Here is a 12,354-nt window from a genome sequence, read left to right as displayed (position 1 = left end):
AGGACTCTTCTCCACTGCTGGTGGCGCCAATGCTGGAGCTGTGTTGCCCACTGTAGATCTAAACGGTCCCGGCGATGACGTGGGGTCAGAATGGGTCCTCGGTGTGGCCTGTGACAGTGGAGGTGTCTGCTCGTCAATCGTCGACGCACGGTGTCCTCACTAATGTGTCGCTGGTGTGTCCCATGGTCTGCAGAGCAGGTTCCGCAGCAGTAACAAAGCGATCTTGAAGATGCTGTCGCACAATCTGCATGTGCATTTCAATTTGCACGTAACTCACGAGCATCAGGTTACCATGGCCCTTGCCGTGATGCGTTTGGGCGATCTGTTTTGTTGTCATCTGCTTTGTTTTTTCATCATAAATTTCATTTTTCCGGACAAGGTTATGTTAAATTTTTGAAACTTTGACAAAAATTACCCAGATATTTAAATGACAACTTTTCATGCAGTGTTACTTGGAGTGACGTTTCTTTTGCGGTTCAGTATAGTTAAATGCCGTACGCTGTTGTTATGAAACTTATCAAGGTTTGGTCATTCCTTTGTGCAGAGAGACAGAGAGAACGCCTGCCTCGGACAGTTTTGTGACTGCTGTTGCACGGACCCAGTGATAAGACTGTGGCATGGGGAATCGTTTACTTGCAATATTTATTCACAGGTAATAATATTTGAATATTCGATAAGTTTAAAGAAACGAAACTATTTGTTCCTGATGTTCACTTTTCAGATCAGTCGGGGAAGCAGACTGAGAGGGAGACATAAGCTCACCGGGAAAGTCCGAGACAAGACGAAATTGATGGCTTTGGACATACCCAACTGAGACTTCCCAGAGTGATGGATACACAAAACATGGAAGAGAACGTTAGTCTTTCCACAAGTGCAGGTGGTAGTAATGACATTGGTCAAGGTGATTCAACACATGGTGATGATCGTCAGACTAGCCATGACGATGATGTTAGTGTCATTCCTCAAGGAACACATGGTGGTGAGACTTTCACAATGGACAATCCATCATCATCTGACGTAGTGCTACAGCAGACTGGCCACGACGCTGGTGTTAGTGTCGTTCCTCAAGGAACACAAGGTGACGAGACTTTCACAATGGACAATCCATCATCAGCTGACGTTGTGCTACAGCAGACTAGCCATGACGATGATGTGAGTGTCGTTCCTCAAGGAACACATGGTGGTGAGACTTTCACAATGGACAATCCATCATCAGCTGACGTAGTGCTACAGCAGACTGGCCACGACGCTGGTGTTAGTGTCGTTCCTCAAGGAACACATGGTGGTGAGACTTTCTCTATGGACATGGTAGCAGCAACAGAAATAGTGGAGCGTCAGGTCCGGTCTGGAAATGGTGCCATGGCTGTTTCCGAGAGAAGAGAGAGACAGGCAGTATCAACCAGAATCACTGCAGGTGAGTAGAATGTTAATAGGTATAAACCTAATGTCTCTTGCACAGTACTATGTTCACTCACTACACACGATACAAAATCGGTATAAGGTTATCATCTGTCAATGTAGCTCGTACACTTTCGATCACCAACAACTACCCCACGACAACTTCCATTTGGACTCACTTGCTCTTTTTACACTCATTCCAGGTCCTGACTTTAAAGGCATCATTGTACAAGACTCCTCCGATGTCAATCTGTCTCTAGGAGGTCAGAATGCTGGAATAATGACGTCAGGTAATAATTTAGTAAAAACGAAGACAGGATATAGTAAGATGGTTTTATTTCAGTGATTTTACAATGGGTTGTTATAATCGTGAGACCAGAAATATGTGATTGAGGTGGGATGAAGGAACGCTTGTCTCTGTCGCTTGCTGATGCTGTTGTTTCAGGTTGTGGGGCTCACTGCATCAGATGACAACTGGGTTATTGCTGAATGGAATATTTTGTTGCTTGTTTCTTGTTGGCTGTGCTTCAGGGTCGGTTTGGTTTTGTGTTTTTCTGGATGATTGTTGTGTTGCTGGTGTACACAGTGTAAATTGCTTTAGGAGCCGTCCAATGTCCTGACAGGCCTGTTCTGTGTATGCAATGCACATCTTGAATGATGCGTTAGGGTTCGTCGCATGTCACTTTAATTGTTCCGTTAACTCGCTTGTTTGGTAGTTTCCTGTGATAAAATGTTTGATTCCTTTGTTCAATAGATGTTTTTGACTGTCGGGGATGTCCGCAAAGAGGTTTTATCTAAGTAGGTCGTGTATGTTTCGGAGATTAGAGTAGATGGCGAAGATCCCACGAGTAGGTCCTGTGCCTGTCTCTAGGTCTGGTCTTCCCATAAGGTACTGTCATTAGGTGCAGAAGTCTTTAACTTGAATGCCCTTGTCGGCATCCAGTTTATTGTACAGAGGTAATTCGGTGCTGTCAAACCTGGATTGGATGACTTAAGAGTCTTGGGTTATTAGAACATTGGTAAACAGGTGTACTCCATCACATTGATAGATTTAGGATTTTTTGAAAGGGAAAAAGTAAAGAGATAGGTGTTGGTCTTGATGATGTTATTATCCTGTTCCTGGTGAAACGCTTGACAGCTGTACCACCTTGTTTCGAACGTTCCGTCACAATCTCATCTTCACTTGTGTCAGCCAAACATCGGGCACTGTCTCTCACGATGGCTCGACACGAGTTCAATGTAATGTGTGCCGAGACAGCAAGGTCCACAATTGCAAACTGGCTTATTGATAACAGGCTTAGAGATTGCTGTCTCCTGGCACATTCCACAAGTATGGAGCCATATACAGAGGCGGGTAACATTGTCATCCGTACCACAACAACCACTGATGGCCTTAGAAATAGCAAATGGGTTCAATTTCAAAGGTTGATGATCAGAAGCCTCGATTACTATGAATCGAGACCAGGAATCTAATTGTAGATCAGTGTCTTCATCAGATGAGCTAGCATCTTGGTGTTTTCTTTTCGAACCCAAGTGTTTTGTAGACATAATGAAAGGAAGTGTTTCTGCACAACTTCTCCTCACCCTCCATCGAGTGTCAACAAGAACGGTATCTTATTGCAGTGGATATCAAAATTGTAAAAAACCAGGGCTACAGGGATGTTATACTCCAGCAAATGTAACTTGAATAACTATATTTTTCTACTAAATCTACTAACAAGCAGGTTGTGCCCATAACAATAATTTAGAGACATACATAATTCAGCGGTCATGGTTACCAGATTGGCCCATGAGCCACCGCCTTCTGGCACAGGACTCTAGGCAATATACTTTTCAATTGTTGGGTTACACATACCAAGCAATACATTTATGAAAAGTAAAATACATGTGCAAATGTAAGAAACTAGAATTGTTACGCACAGGGCTTGGCATGACCAGCCTATTGATAGAACCGAGCCCATTCTACCACGCCCCTTGTAATATGACGTCATTGGTGCCAAATGATAATCATTATGACGACATCATGTTTTATAAGAGCCGCGTCACATGGTTTTGGTACAGGTGTTTGATTCTAGTGTCTCAGATGCACAGCCTACTGATTTGAACATGGTATATTGTTTGGTTCCTCGCAAAGTACAATGCAAAGAAAAAATATTCTAAAATAAGTTATTTTCAATTCCCAAAATCGCCACAGAGAAGACAATAACGGATAAACTACTGTAAGATTCACGATGATGGATGGAAAGGTCCGTTGTGTGAATCTCGCGTTTGTGATTCTCCCTTTGACACTTGCTGTCGTGTTTTGCGAGCGATGCTTGCCAGTTGTTCGACTGATAAGAAACAATTATGACCAAATCCTGTACCGTCCTTATTTGGAAACGGGATCAAGGGACAGCACTCCTATCAAGACTGGAGTGTTTTTGTAAACAAACGTTGTAAAGTCGAAGCATGTCAGATAAGTCTGATGTATGAAATACCACATTAAAACCTAAACACGGTAACATATAAGGTAGTTGTTTAACGCAGGAATAAAGTAGTATTTATGGTCTTACAATTTCTTTCTGGTCTAATGGCAGTTCTTCGCAGTCAGACAATGAGTCGGACTCGTAGGCCGTGTTGTTTTACCGTAAATTCGTACTTTGAAAGCTTTTGCGTTTAGACGAGACAGGGACCGAGTTAAATTGGCACCAATTACGTCATAATCTAAGGGGGATAATTCAGGCCTGTTTAGCTCGGAAAACGAAGGCCCAATAACAACATAACATTTTCACATTTATTGTGAGCTTCCTACTTTCACTGTGAGCAAATGAGTGTATATTTTCAAACAGTGATATTAACTAATTCCAAAATTGCATTTTGTTTCAAATAAGAAAAAAAGTATTTTTTGCATGTACACTTCCTTTTTAAAAGCACCATACTTGGCACACTTTTGAACCAATCGAACATTTCTGTTTCAAATGGATCCACCTCAGTGGCACACCCTGGTGGTGACGAAAATTCAAGATGGCCACCAATATGGCTTAAATATCTAATCATATCAATAAATACTCAATACATAATAATTATCTGGTAAATTTATACGCATTATCATCATAATTTAGTCACGATTTATTACAACATTGTTGTATATAATTCTAATATGGTATGCATCTGCTCTGGATGTGATGAAAATCCAAGATGGCCTTCAAAATATCTTAATTTTCAGAAATTGTCCATTTCCATTGCAGATGTAGATATTTTTTTATGTCTTTTGGCTTTGGATAAGTTGATAAAATTTACTGTGATGAGCAAAACATATTATTTTTAAATACCATTGTATAAATGAATATTGTGTATCATGGCTCCTTTAAATTCTTAAATGGTTTACAAGGAAATATACTTCCGAGCATCTTAAAAAATGCAGTGTTTGGAGAACACATTAATGAAGGCATCTTTTTTTTGATAAATTGCAAGTTGACTGTATCTTTTATATTAGATGACCCCATAATAATTTAGAAATGTATTCACAACTTTAAAAAACTGGAATGTATGGATAAGTAATACTGACATTATTGCCATGAACCTGAACCTATGACATCAACTTACTTCTATTACTTCAGTTACTGGGAACACTTTCCTTCACAGTGGTACAGAGCAGTCTATGTAACCTTTACAAACGTTGTTCAAGACTTACAGGTGTAGGATATAAGTTCATGACACTGTTCTTGTACCTGACCAAGTGTTGTCTGCTTGGTAGTCTACATGTCCTCTCCTAATCCCTGTCTGCAGAATTCGGTAGTGTGGAACGTTTATCAATCACCTGCCCCAATAATGCCCCCCGGTAGGTTTCACGCATTGTGAGCTGCCTGCATGGGCGGAATGTTTTCAATTGACAGAAATCTTCTTGAAAAAAGATTTTTGCCTTGCTTCATTGTACCTCCAAATTAAAACGCTCGAAACGCTGCATTGTGTTGTCAAGAGATATCTGAGTCTGCTTGTGAGGGGAAAGCATTGCTGCTGACTTCAGAAAATATATTACAACCATCCCAAAAAAATGCAAAGACGAAGGCATGAAATAGTGACAGTGTTTTGTATTTCTGTGTTCCTATAGAAGTCGTCTCTCGGCTGTTTCAGTCATTCCATCTTCTTTCACCATGGCATTGACGTGTACATGAATCTGATCTAGTGCCATAGCAGAGAATGGTCATTTCATTGTGTGTGCTTCAAATCCACCGAAACAAAATTCGTAGTACAGTGCTTGGTGTTCTACAGGCAAAAAATACATCTATCTCAACAGCAAGCGATCGTGCAGTTGATGACTAAACATATAACAGTAAGATAGTTAGAACTATGTCTTAACAAAATTCAAAAATGGGCCAACGAAAATGGCTTTAACTTTGCTAAATCAAAAACTAATTGCATTCACTTTTGTCGTAAATACAAACCGCATTAGCACCAGCGTTATTTTTTTATGGGTGACTTTAAATTTTAACTCACTATTGTTAGATGGGACTCCTATAAAGGCCAACTAGAAGAGGCCAAATTCCTGAGTTTCATATCTGACCGTCATCTAAACATTCTTACCACACATCAAATATCTAAAAGCAAATGCTTGAAGGCTCTCGAGTTGTTGAAGGTCTTTTCAAATTCTGGGTTTGGAGGGATGAAACAACCCTCCTTCACCTGTACAGGTCATTAATATGCTCACAACTAGGTTATGGTTCCATTGTCTATGGTGGAGCGTGCAAAAGCAAATTAGGAAAATTAGACGCAATACACCACCAATGCCTATGGCCTACATTATCAGGCCTGGTTCCACCACTTGGAATCAGAATAAACCACACATCACTGCCGCTAAAATACATTCAGATAGTAAATCACCCTATCTTCTCCCTGACAGACAGTGAAGCCACACCTAGCTAAAATAATCCGAAACAACTCAACAAGATTATAACACAATTACTGGCAAAGTATAATTCTCATAGATCCAGTTTACACACGGGTCCAAGGCAAAGTTATTAGTGCCACTGTAATTGGATCCAAAACTGTCTTCTCAGGAATCCCAGATAATAGTTCAATCATTAATGCTGGGGCCAAATCAATCTTAACACATTTGACTTACATCAACTCTTTCAACGCCGTAGGCCGAAACACCGGCCAAAGAAGCCTCGAGTCCCCAGACGCCCAGACGACGCCAGACGCCAAGTCAAAATAGTATATATATATATTTAACCTACCTGTCATACCATTATTTTATTCTTATTATCTCATTTCACAATGTCTGAAATGCGTATTCCATTTCAATTTATCATTTCATATCGATAAATAAAAAATTTAGTCACTAAAAGCAAATCTTTAAATATATTACACAAAGTAATAAATAAAATCAACACAAATATATTTAAAAGTTTTCAAACTTACATCTAAGTTATTATTTTCATCTTTTCGCGCGACCGCGTGTTATGTAAGTCAAATGACATCTCGGCTTCGTCGACTCGATTTTTCAGCTCGGACAGAATGTTTAATACAAATATATATGCATGAAACATCTTTGTCACAGCTCGTAACGTAGCACGATACATTCACGAAGTTCCATAATTTTAATATAGATCTCGATTTCCTGTTTAAAACGTGCAGAAAAACACGAATTAACAAAAATCTTTCGTCAAATTCTGAAATTGATCATACACGAGGACGGTACCATAGCTGTAATTTGATTGGCTGCCTAAGGTCGCGTGCTCAAATTTGACAAAACACGAACATCGTAGCAGATTTCGGCTAGAAAGCATCATTAGAAACCAATTGTTATCCAATAAAATCGCCTGTTATTGGTACGAAAAGCATTCAGGCGATGTTACGACCGTGTAGATAAAAAATAAGCTTTCCAGCGATGTGTCATTTGGCAGTCTTCGACGAACGTGTTATTCATACGAAGCTTCGAAAACGGAGGTATTTCTTCATGTTATAATTCTTTTTACGTAAACAATGAAAATAAAATAGAAATAGAAAATCGTCAGTTATGAATGTTTTAGCTTACCCTTTTTTATTTACAACGAACTTAATTAAGTTGTAAATGCATTATTTAAATAATGTGATGAACATAACTACCATATTCATAAACAAAAGAATTAGACCTTTCAAATGGTGTATAACATGTAGTAGCAAAGATGTTTTACAATCAGATAGTTTCTTTGATTAATGTTGCATTTATCTATCACACAAGAGTCTCGGTGTCACGGCAGTAAACGCCTTTGGTTGACTGGTGTTGAAAGAGTTAAACCACAAAATCAATGTACGAATTTCATCATCTTTTCAGATTCACTTGCATTCAAGCACTTAAAAGTGTCTCGTCGAATCATCCTATAATCTTTGACATTTTAGAACTTTACAATGAACTTTCTACTAGCCAATGTGACATCGTCTTTTGCGGGTTGCCAAGTCATGTAGGCATAGCAGGTTATTCAAAAGCTGATAATGCAGCAAAAGCAGCTCTTGACAAACCATTATCGCCACTCCTCATCCCTTACAGTGATTTCAAACTAACCATTAAGAGTTAGTATGCTCGGGACCTTATGCAAAACAGGTTGGACACCCAGGTAGGAATCAATTAACTTCACGAATTTAAAGCAACAATCGGTCATATCTACTTGGGTTGTCAGTCAAGACATGATGAGGTCATTTTGTCGTATTGGCCACAGTCGCTGTACCCACGAATATCTACTTAAACAAGATGAGGACAAACCTCCTAAGTGTATCCCTGGTGAGGAAAAGTTCAACACCAAACATATTTTGATTGATTGTGTGGCTTTTGCATTGCACATTATCAAACAGTAAATCTTTTGAGACATTTTGGCCGTGTGGGCGGACATCTGATCCTAAGCTACTTGGAAGAAAAAGGGTTGTATCATTAATTTGAAATATGTATGTGAACAACTAATTATAAAATGTTGTTTAAAAGAAAATTGTGTTGATGCTTTTGTCAACAGCAATTATCAAGGCCCTGCTAAGAGGTCAAAGTACCGTAAAATGATCTTTCCCTGTGTGACACATAATCCTATTATAATCGATGTAACTATCATCAACCGCTGTTTTCAGTCGACTCAGTTTTGGCAAATATAACTTTGTTTTCACGACTCATTATAATTATGTCAACTTGTTCTCGTCGTTATGTGGCTGTGATAATGTCGATGCCACGTTAAATATGGACTCACTCACCCAGTTAGTAAAACAGGATGGGGGAGTACAGTAGTATATATTGCAGGCTGCCATTAAATGTTCTCCTCCTCCCCCTCCTCTCCACCTCCGATCCCTTTAGCTGTTGGATGCTGCATTAGGGAAATGCTTGTACCATAAAATTATTTCATAAATGTGTTGCTGTTGTAGAACTTAAATTATGACCGATGTTATCTCTTGGGAGTTTTGGTTGGCATACCACACCTTGTCTTTATAAACTTCACAAAACAGTGTTGGCTATATCAATTGAAGTACACAAGACACCATCATGTGAATGCACAAACCCATATCATGTATAGTGTCAACAAGATCGCGTGTTCTTGTTTAATCCCTGAATCTGTGGAGTCCCTTGTTGTCATACGTTGAAGACAAGCCGTTCAGAGATGGTTTGGGACGCTCGAGACTATGTATCTATTGTTCAGGATTGTTTCTTTATACCTGTGCATCCAATATCACACTGCCAAGAGCTTTCAAAGAGACAGGTACAGGCTGTTTACAGGCTTAATGACTATTTCAATCTTATGATATCTCTGGGGATAATTGTTGCCGCTCTAGCTAGCATTAAAGACTCAGAATCAAAATTATAACTGCAGGCATGTTTCAGTACTGGTACTGGTCAAATATCATTATCAAATTCCTAAAAGACCTAACCGCCAGTGACCTAACAGATCTGGAATTGCTGACAGAGTTACAGAATATAAACCAGTTACAGTTACAGAATAAAATCCAGTTACAGTTACAGAATATAAACCAGTCCACGCATTCAAATAGATTCGACAGGTCGCAGACCTTGCTTCAACTGAATGCATTTTGGTATCAAAAACTATTACATTCAGTAAAACATTACTTGGAATTGTTTTGATCCAAAATTATATGAATGAATAAATGATACTGACACTGTGAACAAACATTTGACAATTTCTGAAGATTGAGGCATTTTAACGGCAACCTTGGGTTTTCGTCGCCACAAGTGGGCACTAGATACTATATCCTGAATAAATGACTAATATTGACCAGATAAGTATGATATATTGAGTATAGATTGTCACCATAAGTGATTTCAGCCATGTTGGCGACCATCTTCGGGTTTCTACCACCAGGTCGCTGCTGAGAAGGACCCATATCCAGAAATGTTCAGAATGGTTCAATGTAAAAGTGTGCCAAGTTTGGTGCTTTTAACCCAATGTGCACAATGCCCTACTATAAACCATTTTCTGTCTTCAGATTTATTTGAGATCAACCTGAAACGAGTGAAAGACGTCTTTGTCAAAACTGCCAACTACAAGAGAGTGAAGGAGCAGCTGGAGAAGTATGGCCACGTGACAATAAGTGGTGCTTCTGGTGAAGGGAAAACTTCCATTGCTTTAATGGTAGGAGCAGATCTCAGAAAACATGGATATGAACTGGTATTTGTTGATGATGTGGACAAATTCAACCTTGAGAACTGTGAACTGCGTGGAAAGAAAGTGTGTTTGATACTAGATGATATATATGGAACAGTTGGCTTATCAACTGATGTGCCACATCTTAAGTCCATTTTACAAAACCTGAAACATTATTTACAGGATGGTAAATCTACCAAGGGTGACCTACCGGAAACTAGACCAACCACTGACTCATTTATCCGTGTTATTTTCACCACCAAATCATATAACTTGGAAGCTGGAATTGCAGAGCTGGACGGCCAAGAGTTTTACTTTTTCTCAGGTCAGTCGGTTCTCGATTTTACAAAGATGGAAACATGTCATTACAGTCACGAGGAAAGAAAGAAAATACTCCAGAAACAACTAGATTACCATAACGTCAGTTTGGACCTCGATATTGGTGAGCTATGTGACACATATGCTTTGTTTGGGTTCCCCTTAACATGCACACTGTTTTGCGAATTTCGAAGTTTTCAAAAACAACCTGCAGAGTTCTTTCGAGAACCTTTATTTTATCTTCGGAGAGAACTTAAGACAATTATGAAACGCAAAAATAACCAGTCAGCCGCCTTCATCCTGATGCTGCTGTGTGAAAATAATCTGAACTTGAGCCAGGTGGAAATGGAATCTGAAAATGAAATTTTGGAAGCTCATTTGCAGGCTGTAAATAGTGTGGTGACAATTACTTCACGGACTGCAGTCGCGGAAGCAGCAAGATGTTACAGAGGTACATTTTTCACGGAGGGAGATATCATTGGATTTTCACATCCTACTATTTATGATGCCTGTGCGTGTGCCCTATTTAATATGAATCCGTCCTTTGTCCTGAAACACTGCAGTATAAGATTCCTTTATGAGCGTGTACAACCACAGCAAGTCGAGTCCACCGCAATAGATAATCACCTGCACATCATCTTCGTCTCGAGTGTCTACAATGACGCAATCGCCTCCAGACTGGCCGAGGCTATCGCCAAAGGCAACTACAGTATGTCTATTACACATCCTATCTTGAAGAAAGAACAAATAGTTGACAAAGTGTTCCAGAAGCTTAAACTGAGAAAATCAAATACATGGGAACGTTGGCTAAATACAGAAGACAATAAACGTCTCCAAATGTTACATGCAAAGGAAGAAGAGAAGCACTTACTTTTCTGGGCAGTTCATGCACAGAGTCTGTACTTGGTTGAGCGAATCATTGAAGTTGGATACCATTTTTCAGACGAAGAGATCATCGAAGCCTTTGAGGCCTGTGCTTCTTGTGGGAACGAATCAGTGTTGTTGCTTTTATCTTCTAACTATAGGAGATGGTTGCATCAAAGTGTGCTCAATAAAGCTCTAGTGATTGCCACAGAACACAACTATAAGGGGGTTGTATCAGCCTTACTTGAACTTGGAGCTGATGTCTTTAAATCAACAAATCATGATGAAGAAAATGTCTTTCAAATTGTGAACACAAAAGGGTACAATCAACTTGGAAGAGAAGTTTTGAATTTCGTCTTGAAAGGATTACCTATCACAGAACTGTCTGGAGACTTCGACTTTCAGATAGCGGCTGACGCAGCTTTACGACATGCCTGTACAACAGGAGATGTACAACGTCTAAAATTATTCCTGCCTATAGCTGACATAAATGCAAGAGATTTTACAGGCAACACATTTTCCATGTATGCATGTTCACACGGGTACAATGACGTGTCCAATCTGTTTCAGTCACATGGAGTTGACATCACACTGATAGATAACTACGATGACACACAACTGCCATGTCATGCAGAACATCTACTGCCATTTTTTAATATTCGGGGCCCTCTTGGCTGGACAGGAGTAATGATTGCAGCTGCCTGTGCAAAGAAGGATGTTTACGACCTGCTTGTGTCAAAAGGAGCTGATCTCAGACTGCCAGCTGAAAACAATAACACTGTATTTCATCTTGCATGTAAAGGTGGAAACAGGTACATTTTGGAACACCTACTGCCATCATTTGACATTGATAGTCAGGGACAAAATGGCTGGACAGCAGTGATGAATGCAGCTTTCTGTGCAAAGAAGGATGTTTTCGACCTGCTTGTGTCAAAGGGAGCTGATCTGGCACTGAAAGATGACCGCAATAACACTGTACTTCCTTTGGCATGTCAAGGTGGAAATAGGTCCATTGTAGAACATCTACTGCCTTTATTTGACATTGATAGTCGGGGACAAAATGTCTGGACAGCAGTGATGAATGCAGCTTTCTTCGCAAAGAAGGATGTTTTCGACCTGCTTGTGTCAAGGGAGCTGATCTGGCACTGAAAGATGACCGCAATAACACTGTATTTCATCT

At 39.7% G+C, this 12,354-nt stretch overlaps 1 protein-coding gene across 1 annotated transcript; it reads left to right on the top strand.

Annotated features, from left to right (window-relative positions):
* The first annotated feature begins 843 nt into the window (after window positions 1–843).
* On the top strand, window positions 844–12,323 carry LOC124112878. The gene is made up of 4 exons (XM_048395587.1): window positions 844–1,414; window positions 1,602–1,688; window positions 9,835–10,317; window positions 10,525–12,323. The coding sequence occupies exons 1-4, from the start codon at window positions 844–846 to the stop codon at window positions 12,321–12,323; spliced, it is 2,940 nt and encodes a 979-aa protein (XP_048251544.1).
* The last annotated feature ends 31 nt before the right edge of the window (window positions 12,324–12,354 follow it).

Source organism: Haliotis rufescens, unplaced genomic scaffold (assembly GCF_023055435.1).
Source record: "Haliotis rufescens isolate VD_foot unplaced genomic scaffold, xgHalRufe1.0.p SCAF_14, whole genome shotgun sequence".
Classification (NCBI taxonomy): Eukaryota; Metazoa; Mollusca; class Gastropoda; order Lepetellida; family Haliotidae; genus Haliotis; species Haliotis rufescens.
The sequence above is the reverse complement of the archived record's forward strand: the minus strand, read 5'-3'. Positions and strand labels throughout refer to the sequence as shown.